At 41.7% G+C, this 26,061-nt stretch overlaps 1 protein-coding gene across 2 annotated transcripts; it reads left to right on the forward strand.

Annotated features, from left to right (window-relative positions):
- Positions 1–1,046: 1,046 nt before the first annotated feature.
- zbtb10 (zinc finger and BTB domain containing 10) lies at positions 1,047–26,061 on the forward strand. Of its 2 annotated transcripts, XM_061742447.1 has the most exons (5): positions 1,052–2,035; positions 8,900–9,932; positions 15,664–15,729; positions 20,796–20,971; positions 22,862–26,061. In XM_061742447.1, the coding sequence occupies exons 1-5, from the start codon at positions 1,373–1,375 to the stop codon at positions 23,150–23,152; spliced, it is 2,229 nt and encodes a 742-aa protein (XP_061598431.1). In that variant the 5' UTR covers positions 1,052–1,372; the 3' UTR covers positions 23,153–26,061. The 2 variants fall into 2 exon arrangements, with proteins under 2 accessions (XP_061598432.1, XP_061598431.1); XM_061742448.1 differs by lacking the exon at positions 15,664–15,729 and having other exon boundaries at positions 1,047–2,035.

A 26,061-nucleotide genomic window follows, 5' to 3' on the forward strand; every position in this document is an offset into this window, starting at 1 on the left:
ATACCTTGCTCATAGGGAAAGTTTTAGTAAGCTGGGGAAATAAATAGACACAGTCAAAGTAATTGTGCACAGCAGGTCTTAACACCTCTTTGGGAATTCACCCAGCACAGTGGGACATACTACTCCCCACCTTGTTGTAAGCAGAACCTTGGGTAAATCTCACTCTTGTTCTCACTCTGTGTGTTAAGCCCTTAATTTGACAGCAGTGAAACTATACACCCAACTATGTTAAGCATTACACATAAAAAAACACCCAAAACAAAACACGTAGATTGAGAAAGGCGATTATATGAAAGAGTGCCACCTACTGGAACTCGTTTGACGGCATGAAATCAAGAAACATGTTGATATATTGGAATTACTTAATCGGAACCTGTCATTGAAAAAAAAAAAAAAAAACAGCTTCTGAGCAACATGATCACGTAACTACAGTCAAGCTACAAATGCATTTTCAATTCTAAAATGATTTATCGAAGACAAACATCCTGGCATAATAAATAAGTTAAAGTGTTATAATATTTTGATATGCCCTTTTTACTTTAGACACATTTTAAATGGTTGCACTCGAGTGTGGATAAGCATGAATAATTTTCCATAATGGTTCATATGAATAAAATATATTCAATTCAATTAAATTTTATTTATATAGCGTTTATTACAACAGAAGTTGTCTCTATAGGCCCCAAGCAATTATTACATAAACATAACATAAACAATGGCAAGGAAAAACTCCCCTTTAGGAGAGAATACATTTATTAATTGATTAATTGATCATAAAATGATAATTATATATAAATGATGTTTATTATATGATCAAATTAAATACCCTACTACAACAAACGCACTCAATGACAGTGGTGCGTGCCTGCAGAAATATCATCATTGTGCACGCAACGCAACTTACAGCACAATGGCTGAAGTGTGGGGCGCACAAGCCGACAGTTATGAGCCAAGAAAAACCGGCAAAGCCAGAAGATGGAAAGCATGCGGAACATGGGTGCAGCCTTTAAACACAAAAGCCCCCTCGCTGGTAGATCTGGGCAGCACCCCCATCTATCTTCCTTTAAAAGCCGCCCCTCTCCCTGCGCCGGCGCCCCCCCGTTCTCCGCTCGAGGTGCATTGTGGGGAGGAAAGTCGCTGCCATTCGACCTCTGCGGGGCCTGCGCGGACGCAGCGAGAACCCTACAATCATTATGCGCTCAAAACCTTTATTTATTTCCGCATAACCTATATAGTCTCACCGGGGAGGGCCAGGCAGGCAGGAGGAGCAGGCATCTTTTTCGGGGGGGGGAAATCCATCGTTTACAAGTATATTATTTCTATTTTGGTTGTCGTAGAGAGTGAAGATTGTAACATATATATCAACAGAAAAATGTCCGGGGAGAGAAACCGCAGGTCGTTGGCTTTCCGAGGAGGTGGATCCTCCGCCGGGTTCACGGGCTCCGCCGGCCCCGGCAACAACAACAGTAACTGGGAGGCCCCGGCCGGCCAGGACCGACATTTTAACGGGAACAGCAGCAGCCTGGACCCGGAGGAGGACGGGGACCCGGGGGCCAGGGGACCGGCGCAGGGGCGGCCGGAGGGCGCGGGGTCCGGGGGCGACAGCACGGAGCCCGAGGCGGAGGAGGACGACGACCAGGACCCGGAAGAGGGGGACGACCACGCCGGGGACGGCTCCATCGAAGCCGAAGCTGAAACCGAAGCCTTGGACGGGTCCAAGGAGGAGGAGGAGGCGGATGGTGCTGTGTTTCCTGCGGGACGAGGCGAGCCCCAGCCCCGCAGGGGCGGCGTGGAGATGCGCCCGCAGACGCTGCTGCAGAAGAAGCGCTCGCTGTTCCACGGAGCCTGGCTGCAGGAGTTCCCCTGGCTCCGGTTCTGCCAGGAGACCGGGCTCATGTCCTGCTCCTGGTGCCGCCACCTCGCCGGGAAACACACCGGGGACGAGCTGGTGAAGGGGAGCCGCAGCTACAAGCGGGCCTCGCTGCTGAGGCATCACCTGTCCCCGGAGCACGGCAGGAACGACCCGGCCAGACAGGTGAGACAGCCCGGCCCAGCAGGGCCGAGCACCGGTGTCGGGCCGGATCAATGCACCACACTCCTAGGGGCGGATTTGGGGCTTTTAGTGGTGTTTTTATGGCGCAACTAAGGCTAAAATCATCTTTCACCTGAACTTCCCCGATCCCTCCACGGCTAAAGGCTGAGTTATGGTCCTGCGGTAAATCGACGCAGAGGCTACGCCGTAGGGTACGGCGTAGGGTACGCGTTGGTGTAACGCGGAACCATAAATCAGCCTTAAGACTACGTTGCGCGTCTCCGCGTTCCTTACGCCGTTGGCTCTGCGTCGGTGTAACGCGGAACCATAAATCACCCTTAAGTGGTTAGCTCAGTTTAGCACGCCAAGGCTAAGTGTGGCACTTTGACACTTTTAATGGCGCAACTAAGGCTAAAAATCATCTTTCACCTGAACTTCCCCGATCCCTCCGCGGCTAAAGCCTGAATTATGGTTCTGCGTTAAATCGACGCAGAGCCTACGCCGTAGACTACGCCGTAGGGTTACGGCGTAGCCTACGGCGTAACGCGGGACCATAAACCAGCCTTAAGCCTACGCCGTAAGCTCTGCGTCGGTGTAACGCGCAACCATAAATCACCCTTTAAGTGGTTAGCCCCAGCTTAGCTCGCCGAGGCTAAGTGTGGCCGACACTACATGGTCATTGCCGGCACTGGAAACCCCCCAGCCAGGCTGGGGGAGTTACAGGATGACAAAACGGTGCCACTTATAACCCTAGTTGACACTATTCTCCCTGATAAAAGTTCCAAGTGCGTGTTTTAGAGTAGTTTGCCCGCACAGACACCTGCTAACAGCTGGCCGTCAGGCTGAGCTGTGGCTGGTAAATACATGACAGTTGTTGCAGAGTAAAAGCACAGATCTGTGCCGTGCAGGTTTATTTACTGGCTGCAAGTCTTGATTGCTAGCTTTTGCTAGAGGTCAGACAATGGCAAGGGCTCGACCCTGGCAGCCTTTGGGGAGCCGCACCCCTACCCAACCCCCCTCAGTCACGGGTGACCTCTGGCGCATTTCTGCCTCCTCCTCCACCCACTCCTCCTCCCTTTAGGGAGCTAAATTAGAGGCATTGTGCGAGAATGACCCCCCAAAATCCATACATGGTGTCACTTGCAAGGCTGGACAAGAGGAGAGGAGTAAATCATGCTGCCTTGGACTGGACCCTGACAGATACTTGCCCAGGGGCAACCTTTTTGCTTTTTTGTAATTTTTGTTCATAGGTTTAAATGAGAAAGATGGATGTCAGTATGGACACAGGATCGCCTTTAACCTGTCGTATTTGTTCCGGGATTTGTAGGCTCTCATGCTTTAACCGTTGGGCATAGTTTGTAATTAAGGACAGGCCATGCTGCACTTTGGAAATGACCTTTCTGTGTGTCGTAAAGATTATCTGGTTACCCTAATCTTGAGGAAGGAAAGAAAAGTTAATCATACTGTCGACCTATTAGACTATTTTCATTCAAAACAGTCGGGATACTTTTATCCCAGTGTTTTTGTTGCAGTTTAGACGGCAGTTCTCCCACCGGTTTTCTGTCACTTCGTAGAAAAAGGGGATTTGAGATTTGTCAATAGAGTTTGCTCTGAGTGTTTTACTCATCGTTTCATAACTGGAAAAAAACCCTGCAAAACTTCCGCACTCACTGTTCCCATCTTACTTCATATTCTAACAATGACCTGAGCTGTCAGGACAATTAAGAGCACACTACTATTTGACTCTAATTTGTCAGCGAAGCGGATTTCACTACTACATTTAGTTCCTTCGTTTGTGCACGCAATCACTAATCAGAATTACTTAAAGTCACCCACTAACTTGTACACATCTCCTCCTAATTGGTAAGAAGAGCAGTAGGAGTGGATTAGGGGCTTGGTGAGGCTTTTCCTTAGCAACAAAGACCCCGAACACTGTGTTAAGAGGATGTTCAAGTCGTTTTGTCATGTGGACTCTGGAAAGATACAATCCTGTTCCTACATTTGTGGAATCTATTTCTTTCTGATTTGCCTAGAATAATATTTGCTGCTGATTGTCCTTAATTAAGGTTTGCTGCAGACCACCTTTTGAATAAAATGGTCGTGTTCATCAGAGACACAATGTTGTTTAAATGATGAGCAGCACTCCAAGATAGGCAGCATTGTGAAGCGGTACATTAAAGAGGAATTATGGCGTTATGAAGCACTGTCTTGTTCTATTCCCCCATTCCTGATGTTAGTGAGGCCTCTGCTGCATTTATTAAAGCTAACTCAATTAGCCTTAGCACACCAAGGCAGCTGTAGTAAATGTGGGTATCCTTGGAGAAGGGGGCCGTTGTCCTTAATTTGTGTCCTCGCGATGCTGTCTTGTGCTCAGATCGCTCCCTGTTCTGATCATTGGTAAAAGGTTACAAGACAAAAGAAGACTGTTGTTTTTTAAGAGCTAAGACTTGAAATTATATATATTCACCATAGAAAAATGCTTGTTTGAGGCCAGCACGGGCAACTCCAAACCATTTCCTTTCCACAGAAACACTTCTGAGCTTTATGGAGACTATGGGGAATTCATGAAAAACAATATACCTTTATGTTCCCTTTCTCTGGCTGCATTTGCACTTCTTCTGACAATGCTGAAGCGACGTAAACGCAGTCCTGTTGGTGGTAGAAGGGTGAAAGTCATTTTAATGTCCATCGGAGGCTAATGTTAAGAACTTTATGGTCAACATTTTGCCAGTGTTTACCAGATTTGTGTTGTGAACTGGTTGTCTGGACCAATCACTGATGGTTTCATGCCAGGAAAGCTCCTACTCTGATGTAGGAGCTGCTAAAGACTGTATTAAAGCAGTTCTACAAACTACAATCAGCTGGAGTTCTTGCAGTGTGGACACACAAAGAAGGTTCGCTTCCTCCAGTGATACCTTTCAACAATGAAAACGTGCCTGACGTCTGAAATGACCTTCAGCATCCTACAAAATTTGTATGTACTAGCATTTAAACTAAACCTTGCAAAACTGCATCAATATGTGACAAAAGTGCATCTTCACTGGTCTGTATGCCGTCCTCTTCGGTTCGGCTTTTACTGCTTTTGTGCATTTGTGTTTGATCATTTGCATAAAATATAGATTTTTAGCTAAATGTGTTGCACCCAGTTTTGGATAAGGTTCCTAATGTGTTAGTCAGCAAATTGTATTGATTGACCAAACAAATGCATCTTCTGTGTGTCTTGTCCGGGCCCGAGTGCTGACAGTGGGTGACTGGACCTCTTGTGTTGGTTCTTGAAGACGTTTCATCATTCATATGAGAGATTTGCTGGTTTGGAGTGTCCGGCTTATAAGAAGATTATTGTTGATTGCAAGACCAAAACCAAGAGTGTATTTCCCACATTCAACATTTATTTTTATCCCCTAATTTTAGGGAAGACACTCACCTATTGTTAGTCTCCCCAAATGGGGTAGAAACTCACCCACTGCAGCCCAGAGCCTCGCAGATAGATGGGATGTTTATTGGGGGCCACAGGTCAGGAGACTGGGTGGGGTGGAGCCAGAGGGAGAATTCTTGTAGCTGAGAACCCTCTTGTGACACCCCCAGCTCTTTAGCATTGTTGGGAGGCAGTGAGACACTCGGTGCAGCCCTCCCACACCTTGGGCCAAATGCACACTGCGATATTGTTCTAGCATCAGGGGACAGACGGGTTGGACGAGGAGAGGGGTGGGCCGAGTGAAGGACGCGGTAGATTTAGGGGGGAAAACTGTAGAAGATGGCCTTAGGGCTGGGTTGGTCATGGGACTGGATTGATGGTGGGTGGGGGTGTGAGTGAGGGCATGGATGCAAACGTGTGCATTCAAGGTAAACAAAACTGGCTCCAGTGTGTCATTATGTTGCATGAGGACTGGAGTCGTATCACATGATCTGTTACAAGTGGGTCTGAATGCTTTTTTCATGCATTTGGTGGCCTTGGGGCTTTCTGGTTTGTTTGGGTTTGTGGTCTGTTTTGTTGAGCTAGTCAGTTAAAGGAGTGTATCTTCATTGTATGGTCAGTGCAGCGCAGCACTGAGCTTGAATTTATGAGCATCTTCATTTGTTTAATCCACTTGTAAATCACCAGCTATTGGCAGCTCACTTTAGATTTTTTTTTCCTCTAAGCTTTCATGTTTGACCTAGATCAAAGGATTCCTCTTACCCAAGAGTTTTCTTGGACGCCTGTACCCCCGTTTGGCCTTCCATTCTTCCATTCTTGCCATCGCTGGCGCAAATTAGAAGTTAGTCACGCAACTATCGGGAGAGGTAGACGGCGTCCCAGCGTTCTCTCTTGGAAAAGGCAGGTTTTGCCTCCAGCAGCTGCTGTGCAGTGCTGATCTGTTAGATCTCTAAGCTCTGAGCTCATACGTGGCACATCTGGAGATGGGATGATGCTGCTGATGAGGCCAGTATGGAGCAACTTATCCGGTACCAGGCTGGGTTAGTTTGATTTACGTGGTGCGTACGCACAAGATTTAGGCTGGCATTTAGAGGAGGCATTGGTAGTTATTCGAAATTACAAAAAAAAATGACTTTGGGGCTCTCTATTGGTTATTAGTTGGGTTTTTTTATTAAACAAAATAAGACTGTGCTTTATTATAATGTTAAATACCAAGGTTAAAGCTTATTTAAAAAAGTACATTGCAGTAAACAAAAACAAAGCAAGCCCAACGGCAACTGTCAATCTATCTTGAAAGCATGTCTGACTCCTCATTGCCCTTCTTTACCATACAATATGTATTCTAATGTAATACACAACGCGATGAACATATCCCTTCAGAGGCTTTGATGTGTTTATCATGGAATAATTGTTCTCCCTCTCTTCTCAACCTCTTAGCCTCTCCCATATGAACCACGGCTCCTTTCTGTGTTTGTGAGTGGGAGCTGCTGTGTAATAAGAGAGTGAGTGCCATGGCTCTTCACAAAGGCCCACAGTGAGTGGGCAATAAGCCTCAGGGAGAACACGAACTATTGTGAAGACTAAAATGGGGTGACCCAGCAACTCCTTCGCCACCGCACTAGCTTTCTGTTCCCCGTTGCTCTACTTCTTCCTCCCGTGCCCTGTTCCACAGTGCTCAAGGTTTTTCTCTTTTTTTTTTAATTTTCTCTTGCGTTATCACAATGCATACCTGTCATTTATCTTCTTTTCACTGTAATTTTCCACATTTTTCTCTATGGTTGTGTCTCTTTCCTCTTAATATGTCCTCCTTACATCCTCTATTTATATTACGATCTGCAAAGGCATATCCACCCCCATCCCATCTCTCCATCTCTGTCTCTCATTTTGTTTCATCCCATCTCTCCATCTCTCCCTCCAGCTGTGGCAGAGGAAGATAAGCCCCCCTATACTGTCCTCTGTGGCCAGGCTGCCCTGGACAAGAGCTGCAGTGTGGAGGGAGCAGGGGTGGTGGGTGGATGGGTGGGTGGGGGCTGGGTGGGGACCTCAGAGAAATGGATTTAATCTGAATTACTCAAGCTGAAACCCCAGCTGTGTGTATGTGAGGCCAGCTTGGTTTCTGTGTGTGTACAGTACACATGTGTACGGGGGAGAGATGCTGGTGGGTGGGGGCAAAAAATGCAGGACTCGAGCAATGTGAATTATTCTGGATTAGGACATCTGCTGTGCAATTCAAAAATGAGCTAGAGATGTATGCCCCAGTTGTGTGTATTATGTGGAAAAAATAAAATAGTGGCAATATGCAAGCTTTGCATATGTATGTTTTTGTTTTTTCTACACATTTAAATTTCCCTTGAGCACATATGCATTTCCCCCAACTGAACCTATATGGTTATAATGATGTTTTGCATAGAAGCATATGCATGCATGTGTGCTTGTGTCTCTTCTGCCTGAGATCAAGCTGGCCCTTTGCCCTCCCACTCCCTCCCGTGCCGGGTGATTGCCCTGGTGAGTGGTACGTGTTGCAGGGTATTCCTGTCCGTGTGCCAGTTCCCCTCCCATGCAATAGCCAGGTTGTTTCCTGGTTGTGAATGCTTGTAAGCCCTCCTCCAGCTCTAATCGTGGTTTGTTTCACAATGAGCCTGCATGTGAACAGTGAGATAGCTTGGAAGAAAAAAATATTAAATTGGGTAACTGAATTTTTACAGTCTAACAGAAAAGATAAAAGAACACATTAGTTGTTTTTCAAGTCTTGAGCATAACAGACTGATCTGTTACTGAAATGATGGAATAATTTCTTCTCTGTTGGATTAAAGATTGTCAACACATAAAAAATGGCCATGGAGGACAATTCTTTTCTTTCTTGGCTGTATTTGGATAAGAAAGAAATGCCAATTTCACATTCAGTTTTTTTGCTTTGGCAGTACAGCATGCACAAATGTTGAAAATATGGTGTTTGTTTGATTCACTTATCCCCGTGGCCCTGCTCTCTAGTGTTTAAGTATTTGAATGCAACATGTTTAGACATGACCTTTGCATAACAAAAATACATTTTTGGCAATGTCTAGATCGATTTTAGTTACATAAAATTAAGGGAGGCTTAATAAAGAATTTTGTTGCATTATGTTTTTTTCTTTTAGTAGCTATGAGGTCAAAGTTTGTTCCAGGAAACAATGTAATTATAGTACCTACATGAATAAGATTTATTTATAAAACATTTTTTATTCAGCTTCACACCTCCGCCTTTTACAGGAGCCTGTCCAACCTGTTTCACCTCTCAAGCAGGTGCACAGGCGTCACACCGGGAGTTGAGGGATGTATGTGTATATGTCCTTTGCATAGACAGACTTATTGAAGAGGAGATCTTATTTGTGTTTTCCTTTGCAAATTACTTTTGTGAGGATTTGTGTTTTCTACACAAATGTTAACCCTTCTTTCCTTCTTTCTTCTAAAAGGAGACTGTGAAGCCCTCGGAGAACACCTGCCCCTCCTCTAACTGTTCAGAAGAAGATTACCGAAACAAGCCCAATGAAAACTCCTACTGTTACCAGCTTCTCCGGGAGTTGGACAAGCAACGTAAAAGTGGCATCCTTTGTGATGTGAACATAGTCGTCTCAGGCCAGGTGTTCCGCGCGCACAAAAACATCTTGGTAGCAGGTAGCGGCTACTTCAAAACCCTTTACTGTCTGACCAAGAGCGAGGCCCAGGACCAAGCCACTGTAACACACCTGGATGTTGCTGCCGTGCAGGGCTTCTCAGTTATCCTCGACTTTCTCTACTCCGGGAATCTGCTGCTCACAAGCCAAAATGCCATTGAAGTGATGTCTGTTGCTAGTTACCTCCAAATGACAGAAGTTGTACAGTCATGTAGGGCTTTCATTAAGGACGCCCTAAATATCAGCATCAAACAAGAAGCTCCAGATTCGGTGGTGGTGGATTACAACAAGAGGCAAATGGTCGCCAAAGAGGGGCAGAGAGGGCTGGACCGGAAGCCAAGCACCTTCTGGGCCACGAGCATCCTGTCAAAGCTTTCCATTAAGGCCAGCTGCAACCAAGGAAACGATGCAACTGAAGAAGATGCTGAAAACGGTGGTGTAAAAGAGGAAACCAGTGACGTAGAGGTGTCGATGGCTGGTCGCGAGGGCAGTGCCCTGGTCAGCCACAGAGCCACGGGAAGCTGGATCCACCAGAATGACAGCTCGTCCGATTCAGCAGAGGCCAATGACAACCGGGCAGCGGGTAGCCAGACGCAGGTCTTCGTCTGGAACGAGCCGGTCACCGGGGGCACCGCCGCAGCACCCTCGGCCATAAAGAGACGGGCACCGGACGCTGCTGCTGGAAGTGGCCGAAGGAAAAAACAGACCACCACACGGCGTTTCGTCTACAACTTCCCACCGGAGCCAGAGGAGGGATTCGATGAAGGGATGTTCATTCAGCCTTCGGCCTCCTACCCCAGAGATGACTTCTCCTCCCTCTCAGAAAATGCTGGTAAGATACTCATTTGCACTTTTAATACTCTTTTCCTTCAAAAATTTCTTATACAGGACTGTCTCAGAAAATTAGAATATTGTGATAAAGTTCTTTATTTTCTGTAATGCAATTTAAAAAAAAAAAAAAAAAAAAAACTAAATGTCCTACATTCTGGACTCATTACAAATCAACTGAAATATTGGAAGCCTTTTATTATTTGATGGCTTTATTTTATTATGGTTTACAGTTTAAGATTAAGATTCCCAGAATATTCAGATTTTATCTGATAGGATATTTGAGTTTTCTTAAGCTAACATTTTTGTTTTTGTAATTGCATTACAGAAAATCACAATATTCTAATTTTCTGAGACAGTCCTGTACATTTTTAAGTATTCTTGGGGTTTCTTCTCAGGATGTGAAAAAGACTAGATTTATCTGTGTTTAAGACATTATTTAGAAGTGAAAGCTTCGCTATTGATGTCTTAAAATATACATTGTTCAGCAATACGAGAGCTATACAGTACAGTTTTCTTAAGACACAGCAGGCGGTGCCTCACTTAAGGACACTTAGTTTAACATGCTTTACATGTTTAAGTAGCCTCTAGAACATAAGCCTCTGGTACAAAAAGCTTAACAATGACCAGGGTCAAAGAAGGGTCAGAGAAGAAGAAGAAGAAGTGGTGCTAGTTGAATCTTTGGTGAGGAGGTGCTAAAACCAGAACTACTGAAACGTAAAATAAATGCACAGTGATATAACTAATTCATCCACATCTTTGTGATTCTTCTGGTTAAAATAGATAAATAAAAAAAATAGAAGTTAACAGAAACTTGTTTAAGGCTCTCGGCTCTCCGATGCAACAGTCAAATTAGTTTTGCAAACTTGTTCTAAAGCTACAGATAAGAGAACTATGTCAGCTAGTACTAGTTGCCGGCTTTTCTGCCACATGCCTCGCCCGATTGGCTGTTGCGCAAACCATCTTAGCTATTTGTTGGCACTAGTGTGGAGAAGAAAAATAACAATTTCCAATAAAACTGAATGCCCATAAAACTGAATGCCCAGAAAACAAACCCATATATGAGTCGTAGAATTTTTTTATTCTAGTTCTTGCTGTGGTGTGACCCGTTACTGCCTACTTGCACGGAGACTTGAGGGTGGTTATCTGATTGTCGCAACTAGGACACTAATGCAACCTGAACTTTTATCTGAGTTCTTTTTTTTGTGTGTGTTTGCAGGATGTTGTTTTGGCTGTGAGAGAATCGGGGTTAGGGAAGACAAATGTGTAGATTTTAGCTTTGCTCTTTTTTGTTTGTACCAGCAAGCCACGAATGTGCAGTGAGAAGTTCCCAGGGTTAATTCTGAGTAGTGCTTTATGTATCATTGGTATTTATGTGATGCAAGCACGTCATGAAGAATCAAATTGAATCATAACAAATTGATTTTGGATGAAGGGAAATCTGGTGATCCAGCTCTAAAGATGTATGCTCAAACGGCTCTGTGTCTTCATGTTTCCACCGCTGTCACAAATAAGGCTATATTCACACGAAGATGGAACGCTTATAATTCCAAAAAACGTTCTTCGTAAAGACAAAGACGTGTCAGTAAATGTATGCGTCCACATGAATGTACTCAATGGGCCAGAAAAATGCTGTAAAATATGTGACGGGACGAGAGAAAACATGCACAAAACTCTAAACGGAGAAAATGGTGGCGGTTACGGGTGACGTGTATCGCGCCCGCGTTTCAGAAAAGTTGCAGAGAGGCGGTAACAACAGAAACAAGTAAACAGCGTCTTCAGATCTTTCCACTCTGGAACCCGGTTTCAAAAATGATTGTTTACCGCCCCCCAAAATGCCGGCCGCGTATGGTTTTATAAGATACCGTACTTTTGCTTTAGGCCTCAGTTTGTCTTTGTGTGGAGTGTATGTGTGTTTTGAGGCCCCCCCCCCCCCCTCCAAAAGGAAGTGAGGGAATGCTGATATCTGTGCATAGCTGAGTAGTGAGTAACTGCTCGTCAAAATTCCTGGTAATTACCTGAAAGCTTAGTACAGTTAACGGCTACCTGGAGAGATGAGGTGTGTGTGGGTATGGGTGTGTGTGTGTGTGTGTGTGAGATGTTACCACATTTCTGAAAGGATTTTAACACAAAAAAAGGGACATGATGCATAAACTTGGAGTAAAGTAAATCATTTACTTTGTGAAGTCGTAGGTTAAATTTAAAGGAATTCTTTGTGATTTAGCATCAATTTTGTAATTGCTGTCTCGTATCCAATCAATTTCCAAATCCTTTTTTTTCTTTTTCAGATAAAACTGTTCCATCCTTTTCGTCTTTTCTTTCTCTTTGTACACTCGAATACCTTCCCCACTCTGTCCTTTAATCTATTCATTGCAAACATCCATCGTATCCTGTCGGCATCCAGTGAGCTGCCTTTGGTAATCTCTTCTCCTGATTCAAGCCATCTCCTTTTGTTGGTCCCATTAAGCGTTGCTCTCCATGTAACCATAATGATAACCCATTCTAAGTGGCATGGACACAGGAAAGGAGAGAGGGAGTGTGTATATGTGTGTGTGTGGCATGAAGAGTGTAGAAATGGAGAACTACTTTTTGTGAGGGAGAGAGAGAAGCCCTCCCTGATACAGGATAATGAAGGAAGCAGTGGAAACTGTTGTTCCCCCAGGCCTCCTTCCCTAAATGCACTTGAATGCTCTTAGTGCCTCCAACTCCACCTCAGGCTCTGTTAATGTGTGCATGAAGTGATCCAGTGTGCTGCAATAGCTTGAAGAAACGCCCTCCTATGGGTTTGCTTTCAAGTGCACTAATTCTTCAGCCTTATTTTTCCCTCAGTGTTGTAGTTTAGCTCGAATTCTGTCACGTTTTCCTCACATGGATATTTCTATGACTGGAAAGGTGTAACGCTTGCGTCGCTGAACTGAATGGGGGTTCTGCCCGTCACAGCGGGAACATAACTTCCATCAAAGTTTGGGGAAATGTCAACTTTTGACGCGAGCCGATCGAGTTTTGGCTAGGTAGTACATGGGGGCAGGGAAGTTTCAAAGTATGTGACTTATTTACGTAGTAAAAGTAAAGAAGTTTGATTGCTCGTTTATGGTACTGTAGGACAAAGGCGCGAGTAAAGCACCACCCGTTGAGCGTATACATGACTTTGCTGTGTGAGTGTACAGTTAGTAGGTGCACCGTGGAAATAAATGTAACATTGTGGTTGATTAGTGTCAACGTTTCAGCTATTGCCACACGTCATTGTAATTCACGTATGATTATTTTAGCTTCCTGTGCACTTGTATTAAGATCATGATACAGGACTGTCTCAGAAAATTAGAATATTGTGATAAAGTTCTTTATTTTCTGTAATGCAATTTATATTAAAAAAAAAAAATAAAAAAAAGTCATACATTCTGGATTCATTACAAATCAACTGAAATATTGCAAGCATTTTATTATTTTAATATTGCTGATTATGGCTTACAGTTTAAGATTAAGATTCCCAGAATATTCTAATTTTTGAGACAGGATATTTGAGTTTTCTTAAACTGTAAGCCATGATCAGCAATATTAAAATAATAAAAGGCTTGCAATATTTCAGTTGATTTGTAATGAATCCAGAATGTATGACATTTCTGTTTTTGTAATGGCATTACAGAAAATCATAATATTCAAATTTTCGGAGACAGTCCTGTATATGATAATAATAAATCTTTCTTTCTGAAGCACTTTTCCTAAATAAAGTTAAAAAAAACACCCCCCCAAAAAGCCCCTGCCCACATACATGCAAATATAACAAACACAAATTTGACTCCAACCCTACAATAAACTGCTTCCTAGAACATCACTAGTTAAATTTAACATATCCTATAATGTCCATCACCATAATGTGCAGCAGCGTGTTTCCACCGTGGCTGCTGCACGCCTGCAAGTACACACAGCTCCTTCCTGTGGTGGAAGCACATGTGATGCATGATTGGAGAACCACACTCTTATTCTAATGTTTTATCTTCTTCATGTCCTCAGCCTGAAGAGGATCTCTAGTCATGCCTTTTGTGCATTTAAATATTTGTTCAGTGTTCTACCACTAACTCCTGAAGTGCTTATAACCCTGCTGAGGTTATTCTTCAACCTGAGAAGCCCAGCACCTTTTATGGACAGAAGGCCAGTTGTCAGCGTTACACACAGCGTGTCTCTTCTATCTAGTTCCAGTGAGCCTTGCATTGTATACAGGTTCAGAAAAAATATGTCATGTAATCTCTTCAAATGTTATTTTTATTTAATTTTGTATTTGTTGCTTCACAAAAAGTAATTTGAACACTTACAGTTGTTGGTCCATCTACCCTTTAGTTGTAGCACAGAAAAGGAGGAGTGAGGTCTCACCATTCGGCTTCTTTTTGACAGAAACACACAAACTCATTCGGTTTGGAAATAATCTGTAAAACCTGACGGCCAACTTGCGTGTTTGTTTGAGCCTGTGAAAAGTCATGCTGCAATATTAGCTGTCCCACTTTCCCACAGTGAGGTCATACTGGATTTCATTTTGCTTCAGTTTGATCTTTGTGCTCAGGCCCCAAGGATGGAAATGTTGTAGCTTTCTAAAGCATTTGTCATACTTTCTTTTTTTTTTGTACTTCCTTTTAAAGTCTTTGTTGTTTTTACTCTCGTTCTTGTTTCAGTGGGGCTTTTCATCACATTCAGCCAACAATAATTATAGTAAATCCAATTGATTTGGTTAGGTTTTTTTGTTTTTTTTACATTGGCAGTAAAGCATCTATTACTAACTGCAGTTTTTTATATTGTCTTCGTCCAAATCCTCCAGAATTCAGATATCTGAATAACACAAGAAGAAATTAACGCCTGCTGGCCCAAAAACACAAATTTCTGTTGAGAAAATAGGTGTTGGAGATATTCAGGTGCAGTGAGTCACAGGATAGTTGTTAAAATATGAACGGTTCAGGATTTAGATACCGTAGTTTGTCATCAGGGACTGTTTTTAGTGAACTAAGCCCACCAACAACCGTTGTAGTCAACTCTGAGGGCTTCAAACGCTGCTGGATGGTTTAAAGGACGTGTGTTGCACAGGCATACAGATCAGAAATGTATTTGCATGCAAACCAGTCTCTGGAGTGTACACACACACACACACACACACACACACACACACACACACACACACACACACACACACACACTGTAGCCCATGCACCCATCCATAAACCCCCAATCCCTGAAAGGTGCAAAGCTGCTAGTGCCAGTCCCTTTACTCCTTAATCCACTCTAATGCACTGGGGTTGTCCTCACTATTCTAAATATTGACCCAGGGAGAATGGTCATGGACACACACACACTCACACACACACACACGGGTGTGTCTTTAATGGGCTCCAAGTGCTGATGCTTTAGAAAGACTGTATACACATACACACACATACAAACACAGGTGGTTACAAAAGCTGAGTGTAAGATGAGCCAGTGTGAGGGCTCAGATCTTTTATTCTCTCATTAACCCCCTCTCTGCTGGAAATCTACTTAGCTTGTTGCCGCGGCCTGGGAAACGCACCGCTTTGCATACAGTTGGGTTCTGTGAGTTTGTGTTTGCCTCTGTTGTACGCGGAAACATCCATTGTTTTTTGTGGGGGTGGTGAGTTGTGTACACAAGACATTGTGAGGTATGTACCCCCCAGGCTCTCAACCACCTCTCATCTCTCCTTCTTTCTCTCTCCTCTTGTTCCCTCCCCCTTTCCCAGAGTTGGCCAATCAGATCCAGTATAGCATCATCCAAGACTTACAGCAAGGGGAGTCCTGGGAGAATGGTAAGATACCACTCTCTAGCCAAATTTCAAGTGTTTGGCTGATGTAGTGAAACTTGAAATATTTTGGTATTATGCAGCTTTTCAGATTAGTGTGATCAAATCTTAAACACTCTGTTTATGTGCCAATTTAAAGCTCTGGTTGATTCCTGTAAACTTTCTTGTTGTCTCAGTTTTCCAAAAAAATTCCCAGATACTTTCTCAGGGGTTAGATTTCCTCTGGTGCATTGTGGTAAATTTAAACAAAATATTCAAACAATCCTTCAAAGGTGTGTATGTTTCAGGATATTAAAAAAAAAAAAAAACAACCAAGAAACTAGTGAGATGAGGCCTTTCCTTCAGCCCATTCACCTAAAACACCAAAACTCTTGATATGTTTGCATGCACAGTTTTAACATGAGAACCGCCAGCTTGCTAGCGCCGCAGTCGTCCCACAGACGGCCAGATGTGGTTCTGTTGTTACGGTACAGAAATCAGTTCTTTAAGTGAAAAATTTAGTTTTAACACTTCTCATCTTTCACATTTTGTTTGTGTGCATCTGTATGTGTGTGTGTGCGGGTGGGGTTGGGGGTGGAGGACTGATATCGGCTTTTTTTTAATTCATTACAGATTTATCTTGTGAATCAAAAATTATTACTGTACTCCCCAAAACATGTTATTCTAACAAACTAAATATAAAACAAACACGCAAAATGCAGACGGTGTGCGTGTTTTTATAATAATGATGATCATGATCATCGTTGAACGCCGTCGGCTTTAATTCTTTATTTGTTGCAGTGACTTCAGACATAGGCTACGATATCAGTTTATATTCTGGTAATGTCTGTTGGTGGTAGTCGTGCCCTCTTTCAGCTTGTTGGCATTGGGCTTTACTGACGTACCTATTATGCCACATCCCAAAAAGGTTACATTTTGGGTTTAGCTTATCTCAGCAAATTGGAACAAAAATGACTGGACAATTTCAGGCCTCAGTTACATTATACACTTGTAATTTTCTTTTCTGAATTCCTACTTTGGATTTTCCAGGTATTTCCTAAAGCTCCAGTTCCATCAGAGTTTTTCTTGCCAGTGTTTGGCTCAAGGTTTTTACCTGCCATATTTTAAATAATGATCTGCTCCGGGTCTCTGGGAAGCACATTAGAGGCAGCTTGTGTTGTAATGCATAACATATGAATAAAATTGAATTGAATTTGAATATGCAGGGATTCATTTAACTTCAACCTTATCAGGGAATGTTGGTCCAAATATGAGAGGTTTGATCCAACTTAAACTTCAGTGGGATGATGCTTATATGCAACGTAAAGCCTAATTTCAGACGAACCAATACAATTATTTGATTTTTCTCATTTCTAAAAGGACTGATAATACAACTCCAAATATAAATCATTGCTGTGATATGGAAGGTGTGAATTTGGGGGGGGAAATCTTAATACGTCTAATTTCTGAATTTCAGGTACATTTTTGAGAAATTAGACCTTTTGTGAGGATACATTTTAACTTTCAAAAATGACCCTGTTATGGAGCTAGTACATTTAAGATCACTTCTCCCTAAGCTGCTGCGTGTTGCTGTGTGGCCAGCTGTTGGGGAACAGGACATATTTTGACAGACTTAATTTGCCTTATGTACCTCTTTCTCTTAGACCTCAATAAAAATGCAAATGACCCAAAGCTGAAATTATTCTAATAAATAGCGATCTGGGTAACTGACGTTTGAAGGGCTGTTAGTTGAAATGCTACAGTTGTGATCTCAGATCCCTCAAACAGCAGTAGTTAGGAATTATCACTGGATGGATGGATGGATGGATGGATGGATAGATAGATAGTACATAACATCTATCTACCCATCCATCTATCTGTATGAAATGTTATAACCACTCAGGGAAGGAATAACTTTGGGAAAGCCTTTTCGAGCAAAGCAACGTTACCTTCTCAACTACCACTATATAAGGAAAAGAATCTTTAGATCAACATTTTGTAGAGCAGTGGTTCCTAAAGGGCATTCTTATAAACCAACGGGGGCCCCAGCAGAAAAGGTTGGGGAACCACTAGTGTGGAAAGAGCTTTTTGGCGGTCAGGTATCTGGGCTGGAGTCGGGGTTTATTATAGTGCAGGGTTGTATTACTGGCGTTTGGAAGAGCTAGCCTTCACTTTTTTTGATGACAGCAATAATGTAGAAAATTACATAAAGGTTTTAGAGCAACATTTCCTGCCTTCAAGACTTCTTTTCCAGGGACAGCCATGCATTTATTTGATAAGACAACGCAAGACAAACTTATTCACGTTAGAAAGAGAGTACATATCCTGGACTGGCCTCTCTGCAGTCATAACCATAGACGCAATGACAATAATCCTGTGCAAACATGTGTACACCTTTTAATCCTATATGTGGATGATTTGGATTACAGCCAATGAGAGAGCAAGACATCCAGTCTGTGAGGAAGGTAATTCAACAGAACTAAGTTGGTGTGGTTTTAGAGACTATTTGGCTAAGAGATTCACTATCAGGTCCTGTAGTGTGTGACCCTTTGTGACTCTGTCTGCAGTCAGTCGTAAACCGTGAACAAGGAAATAACTTTAAGACCCTCGATTGCTGAACAGTGAATCCTGTAATCTGAACAGGCGACTCTAAAGCCAGCAGGGGGTTGTTTTTAAGAAAAAAAAAAAAAAAAAAGTAAATAAAGAAAACTGTTACAGGTTTGTGGTTTTATTCGTAATCCTTTTCCTGTAATTCCCAATTTACCCAATGATACAACTATAGATTATGTTTTGGACTCCACTTCCCACTCCTTAAGGGATCAGTTGCAGATATTTATAATCAAATTCATCTCCTACATCCAGAACCTGTAAACTCCATTAGGTCAGTGTGGGAGGAGGATGCGAGGATGGTTGTATCTGGGAAGATCAGATTCTTAAACGAGCTCATACGTCTTCTTCCACCTGTCCCAGAGATGCTCTAATTCAGTGTGAGTTTGTTATGAGAACCTATCTCCAGCTTTGACCTGATTGGAGTCACTAAGGCAGCTTGGAGAGAGTAATATGGTTCCAGATATCAGGGATGTTTATGGCTGTATTGGCCCAACACCAGCTGGCTGATGATTGATTGATTGGTATGTTGTTTAAGTTGTTGGGTATGCAAAAATCTTTCCTATTTATTTTTTCTAATAAAAAGGTTGATGTCTTATGTGACTTATTTATATATGTTTGCAAAATCCAATAAACAAGGATGTTTAAAAACGCCTTTTTTCACAGCTGTTAACAAAATTATGGTAAAAAGAAAAGAAAAAAGTGCCACCTTGACCTCAGTAACAGAAGTCATTGTTTCCTAGAATAGAATACTACAGTGTAACAGTTTTTTAAGCTTTTGTATATCCATACCTTTCTGAAGGTCTTGCCGATTTTATTTTTCACCTGATCTCGTGTTGATGGGATGGCGTGCTTCACGTCACTGTACTGTTGCATGAGCTATAGCCGTCAGACAGATGGCTGCCGAGGTCGGCCATACACAGTTCACCATCCACTCACTGACTGCCAAGTGCCCTGTTCTCTTAAGCCTTGCATAATCTCATATTGGGGTAAATTTGCTGGAAAGTCCACTCCCGGTAAGGTTGGCAACAGCCTCAAATGTTTTATGCTTGCAACTTTCTCACCAGATGATTATTTTGTTTTTGCACATGCAAAACAAAAGTGATGCAAGTAAAAGACGCAGTAGTTGCTTAAATCACACGAGTGTAAGAATTGTGGTTCTTCTGGAAAACATGTTGGTGAAAAAATGTACTTTGGTGCAGAATAACGACTTTACTTTTATAAGGAGGCCTCTGAAAAGGCAAAAGGAATTAACAAAAAATGTGGAATGAGCCATAAATATGTCCTCCACTAATTTAGTTTCTGCCTTCGGCGACTCTGGAAGTCGCATCCTGACCATCTGCTAAAGGAGGGGGGGATCACACTTAAAGCACAGCCAGTTTAATATGAATATTACAAATGTTTAATATCAACACGTTTCTAAACATTCTTGTATGATGATTGCATGAAAATCCATCAATAAAATGAGTTTACAGTGCGTCCCTTATTTTTAATAAAATGGTTAGTTTGTTTTACAGCTCCTGTTTTTGTGTTTAAAGCGCAAATATTCTACATTCAGACAGAACTTATTATTAAACCGACATAGTCAAAGGCTTTTGGCACTTCAGCATAATTTATCATAGTTTGCTACTTCAGAGTAGTTTTCTCTGCTCGTGAGTAAGATGATTGTCAGGATGATGTGTTTTACACCTCTAAACTCTCATTTGACACATTTTCGTCGCACAACAAGGTTCTTTCCTGCGGAGTTCAGGACACACACACATGCAGAAGGAGGGACAGGTGACCTGTTTCTCATCAACCCCCCGCCCCCTAGCAACGCACCTTGACAACGCTTCTGTTGTGTTCTCCCTGGCTCAAACAAAGGGATGGGACCTGTTATCCCTCAACGCAGAAAACTATCACTCTGTTTGGAGCCTTTTTTTAAAATCAATACTTGACTCATTTGTTTGCACGGCCAGCTGCCCTCATTAACACGTCCCCGGGGGGTTAATGGCGGAATTCAGTGTGCAAAAACATGTTGGTTTATTCGCCTTAGATGGTAAAATAATATTTGCCCTGCTTTGTTAGTAGCGGGTCATAGCCAGATCCATGTCGGCGTGGATATAAATCCGGTTACATATTGTTCGAGGTGCATTTAGACCGTTGAGCAGCTTTCATGCTGTTTTATCACCTTAATAATTGAATGAGAGTAATTTAGATGGTGGTTTGATTTATAGGTTGGTTAGATGCATCTGTTTTCTTTTATAGTAATGTTGTGGTGATAGCTCAAACATGGAGTTTAGCCACAGAAAAGCACAGCTTTGTCATAACCTCATAAAGATAAACATTAGAATGTCTTTTTTATTATCAGAATGTGTAAGTGACTATACGATTTGATAAATTGCATATTAGTTCCTAGCATTTATTGAGTTATGTCTTCCAGGTCATTGAAATGGAAAGTTTCAGTTTGTAATCTGTCTCATTGTCTATTGTGTTTCTCTCCCCAGGTGAGACTTCTCATCTAGCCCTCAATAAGCTAAAGTGCCCCCACTGTAACTACATTGCCAAGCACCGGCGCACACTCAAGAGGCACCTGATCATCCACTCAGGGGTGCGCTCGTTCAGCTGTGACATCTGCGGCAAGCTGTTCACCCGCCGCGAGCACGTAAAGAGACATTCCCTGGTGAGTCCGCATATGCACACTAACCTCTCCTTTCACCACGGCGCGATGAGCATCCTCCAAGTCCTGCCAAGCACCACAGCATTCTGGCCACAGTCATTTCATTCCACACCACCTTGTGTGGTTTCTGGCAGCTTCGCTCGGGGGAGTGGAGGCACAAGCAGAATTTTGTTTGGCTGCGTTATCTAGTTTTTAATGCAAGGGAGTGAGGGTTGGGCTGCTCTCAAGGTGGTACAAAAAAACGAAGGAATACATGTGAAATAAGGATGTTTAGTATAAAGTGGTGAAGTCACGCCGTGTGTTTACATTTACTGCTGCAGATATATGTAAAACAGAACCAGACCTTTTTTCTTATTCCATCCTGAAAAGTTGTAATATTTATCTTGCATATTCTTTTTTTTAAATATTAAGTTGAATAAAATATAACTAAATGCTCTCCAGTACAAAAGACAAGTAATGACCAAAAAAAACATCCTGCTCAATTTTAGAGAACTTCCAGACAGAGAAATAAAAACAAAACAAGCATGATAGAGAATATAAATAAAACTTGCATAATAGCTCACATTTTTGACACATGCTTACTGGTTGTAACCCGACATGACTCCTGTGAAACAGGTGCTTCTCCTTCATTTCACAGCCATTTCCACCAGAACAGTTGCAGCAGGCAGTAACTTTGCTAAAAGCTTTCAAGTTTTCAAGTCCAAAAGAGACGGCAGTCATTCACGGGCTCCCCTGCACGTCACGTTTTCTGTTGATGCTAGTACATGTTTCATTTTCTGGTTATCTGTGTGCCTGTCCAGAGTTTCCTGAGGTAGTTTCTTCTGCGTCCTTTGGTCCTGACCCCTGGAGATCAGTCAGAGCCAGAGGGATGCCTTGTGCCTCTGCAGGGTGCAATATATCGCTAGGGTTACTGGGTAGAGAGGCATGAAAATGAAGAAAATTATAAATAATTGCAGAGAATAACGTAGAGGCCCATTCATTTATAAATATTGAAAACATATTTTAATAAAAATGAGGAAAAAATAATAATTCCTACAGATAAAATAGGGCCTTCGTACTGTAAGTGCTTGGGCCCTAATAAACTGAAAAGAATGCAGAAAGATACAAAATCTTCAAAAACAATGCGATATTAAAATTAAAAGACAATTGATAAACAAAAACAATGCAGTATAAAATAAAAATGTGAAAATACAATATGATACAAAAATGACAAACACAATGGGGAAACCAAAAATAATGCAGGATGAAATAAACAATAAAAGCTTTCTCTTGGAGTATAGAAATAATACACATATGGTTATTAGGTTGTAATTGTTGGATTTACTTTAACCAACGTTACCTGTAGAGGACAAAGACCAAAACATATCTGTTTTTCTTCTCTTTTTTTATGACAGTTTAACGTGCAGGTAAATGCACTTGTTTTTATTGTCAGTTGGAGAAGGATAAGAGTCCCTTTTATCTCATGTCTGTGCAGTAAATGCAGAGCAACTATCGGCTACTGATATCTGCGTAAACCACCGCCAGCATGGACCAGAATGTGCCTTCCAGCACCTCATAAGCTCATTTACACTTTATATTGTGTTTATTTAATCCTTGCAAAAACCCAAGTGTAAAATCTACTTAAGTCAGGGTGCGCCAGACTACTTCTTGGCTTGTACCGGCAGCGCCTTGGATTTTCAGTGTGCCAAAATAAGCAGCTGAAACCTCCAGAAGTCGGCGCGCCGGGCCAGGAGAGAAGAAGAAGAAAAACATGGCACAATGTGTTGCTTTTGACTCTCGACGTGTGAAGGAAAATGAGTAAACATTTTCCAAGCAATAAAAAATAATCTGTAATTAGAAGTTAATTTGTGACCGACTTGCCGCCCCCCCTCCCCCCCGTGTTCCTTCCAACAGGTCCACAAGAAGGACAAGAAATACAAGTGCATGGTGTGCAAGAAGATCTTCATGCTCGCGGCCAGCGTGGGCATCCGTCACGGCTCGCGGCGCTACGGCGTGTGCGCCGACTGTGCCGACTCGCACCAGGCCACTCAGGAGGGCCTGGAGGGCATGGAGGGCATGGAGTTTCCTCGGGACGAAGACTTCGACGCGGAGGAAGGGGAAGACGTGGAGGGGGAGGAACCCACCGACAACGACCAATCAAACTGCGGCGAGGGCAACGCTGGTGTTGCCCCAGAGGAGGACTAAAAATTATAACAAGCTTGAGATACAAATGATAAAAAGTTGATGTTTAATATATATATAGATATATATATGTACACAAAATCTAGCTGGTAAACAATCAACTCCAAAGTGCTATCAAACCTTGAGGTTACTTAATTGTGCAAGTATATAACAAAGATATGGATTTTTTTTTTTTTTTTTAAGTTTTGTTAGAGTGGGAACTCCAAGATGTACAGATTTTATTATTATTATTATTATTATATTATTATTATTATTAAAACGTGTCCAACTCTGGGCCCAGTGCCCTCGAGAGAATGATTTCTAATGGCGAATAATATGAGTCAGGCTTTTGGTGATGTATTTTTAGTTCCTGTTTTCTTTTGGGCGAGAGTTGGGCGGAGATGATGTAATTTTTGAGTTGAGGTAGGCCAATCATCAAAACAAAGAAATGTTAATTATTTAATTTATGAAGAGAGGTTGTTATGGTCTTATCAAATGCTATAATTTGTGTGTTTTGTTTTTTTTCGTCTGCAAGCAGAGGCGCAGTAAAAGCTGTGTCTCTGAAAGTGTTGCGTGGTGCTTGTAGACGTACGCAGAAGAGGAGCGTCGTCGTCCACAGGAAGATTTGAACGTACCCTCTAGATCTATTTAGATGCGCTAAATATTTTTCTTTGTTTTGTGTTTCTTTTTGTTTGTTTTTTTTCTCCTTTCCCTGCACAAATCTTGGAACCAAAAAATCTGTTTTGTAACTCTAACATTACAGCCATATTTATGATTAATTTAAGAGGGCTGTGATATTAATGCCAAACAGACCGCACACCAAGATTTAGCAGGAAACAAAAACTACTGAATACTCTTAAAAGAAAAAGGAAAAAAAAAGACAATGTTGGGTTTGTTGTTATATGGGGGAAAAAAATTATTAAAAAAAAAAAAAAGAGTACAAGGGGAAATGTTATTGCTAGCTTTATACAAATCACGGCGTCACAGTAACACTTTATTATTGTTATTATTATTAAACAAAAGCATTTGACTTTCACTTAAAGCTTGAATTTTGCCAAATGATGAAACGTTTGGTGCTGTAATGCTTGTTGCAGAATACTGGACCTACAGGCTATATATGATGTTTATAATCATGAAGCTTAAACTGACTCAGTTATGCATATGTAATCAGCTTAAACTATAGAACACTGTTGTGCTACGGCGACTATCAGGTATGCTTTGCCATCGTTTTTAAGCTTTTTATTTTATTTAATGCACACTCACTCTCTCACATACCATTTTCTAGAACTACCGGCAGTACTATGACGTTTTGAGGACCTAAGCGGACATCGATACCCGTATGCGTTTGTTTATATTTGGTACTGAGGTTTAAAGTAAATGCGTTAAATATATTTTGAATCACTTGAATGTTGGTTTTCTTTCGGGGGGCGGGGGAGGGGGCTTTGAAAATGTGCGGAAATCGTGACGCGTGGCATTTTTTTAAGTCAGAAAATCTCAGTTTTCCATTTGTAAAAGGTATATGTCACCAGTTTTTGTTTTTGGGTCTGCCAGGTAGAAAACACTTTGTTCCACGTTGAAAGTGAAGCTCTATGGCGCCTCATAGACGTGCACTTACTTTTACCTTCATGAAAAGATCTCTTTTTATGTTTGCGTTTCCCCAAAAGCGGGTCTGAATGGAACTATATAAAAAAAACTGTTCTTTCTTCCAATTGCGCAACTTTTCTTTTTTTTATTATTATTAGACGTTTTGTTTTTGTTATTTAATATTATATATAGACTCCAAAATGCAATCAAGACTGTTAATTTCTATTTGTCCAACCAAAATTGTCGTCTTTTAATTATTGTTGAAATATGATGTATGAGAAAAGCCAGGTGAATACTTGCTTAGTGTAGAAAATCCTTGCTCGTGTCTGTAATTGTTGAGATTTTTTTAAATGTCTTTATGCTACAGAATCATACACTTTACCCTCAGAACATATTATTGTTTAATTTTGTTTTCCACGGATGTCTCCTTTCTCCTTTATTTCATGAAGCACATATTTTCTAGAGAAACACGGATTGTTTGCGGGTTAAAACCTTGGAACAGCAGTATCTGTTTGTATGCAGTGGAATATACAGTATGTACTGAAGTGCTTATGATACCGAAGACGTGTCACTTCCTCTTATGCTCTGGAAGAAGATATATTTTAAGTCATAGAAATATTCCTCCTCTTTGCTCACTTTTACCTTCAAGTCACTGTGGGAGGGGTTATATCACGGATATATATATATATATGATTATGTTGAGACTATATGAGATGGATATATATATATATATATATATAGAAATGAAAGATAAATTATTTAAGCAGTGGACTTACTTACAGGAACACACTGAGAGTCATCTACCAAACTCCTGCCATAGTGGTTTATTTCTGTGAACTTTAACCTTCCGCTTTGTGCGTTCACGCCGTGTGCTTGTTCATCTCACCATCCTGTTGTCATGTTTGTTCTTTTGATACTATTTACCATCCTACTGATTTTACTGTAATGAATGAAACTCAAAAACTATGATGTATCATTTTAGATTTTATGCTGTATTTGTTATATGGACAAAAAAAGAAAGAGAAGAAAAAAATAAAAAAAATCACAAAAAAAAACCAACAAAAAACCAAACACTACAGATGTAAAGCAGAGGTTTTTTTTCCCCCAGCTGTATTTTTTTACGCTGTTGCAAAAGGTTGTATTTTTCAATTTCTCTCGAACTTAAACAGTGATGCAAAACTCGGGCCGCGCCTCGGTGCCCTCTGAACACAAAGCAAATTCAGGTTACTCTTTTTACGTTTTTATCAAAGGTTTCAAAGATGGAGCTACACTCTCCTTTATTCTGTCTGAATTGTACTACTGTTCCTCTATACTACATTTTACGAATAAAAACTTTGATATTGCTTTAA

This window comes from Cololabis saira, chromosome 15, assembly GCF_033807715.1.
Source record: "Cololabis saira isolate AMF1-May2022 chromosome 15, fColSai1.1, whole genome shotgun sequence".
In the NCBI taxonomy this organism is placed as follows: domain Eukaryota; kingdom Metazoa; phylum Chordata; class Actinopteri; order Beloniformes; family Belonidae; genus Cololabis; species Cololabis saira.

Coding starts and splice junctions, on each gene's coding strand:
- zbtb10 (XM_061742447.1), top strand. CDS start 1,373: ATGTCCGGGGAGAGAAACCGCAGGTCGTTGGCTTTCCGAGGAGGTGGA. Junction 15,730..20,795: donor AGGGGAGTCCTGGGAGAATG/GTAAGATACCAC, acceptor TTCTCTCCCCAG/GTGAGACTTCTCATCTAGCC. Junction 20,972..22,861: donor ACGTAAAGAGACATTCCCTG/GTGAGTCCGCAT, acceptor TCCTTCCAACAG/GTCCACAAGAAGGACAAGAA.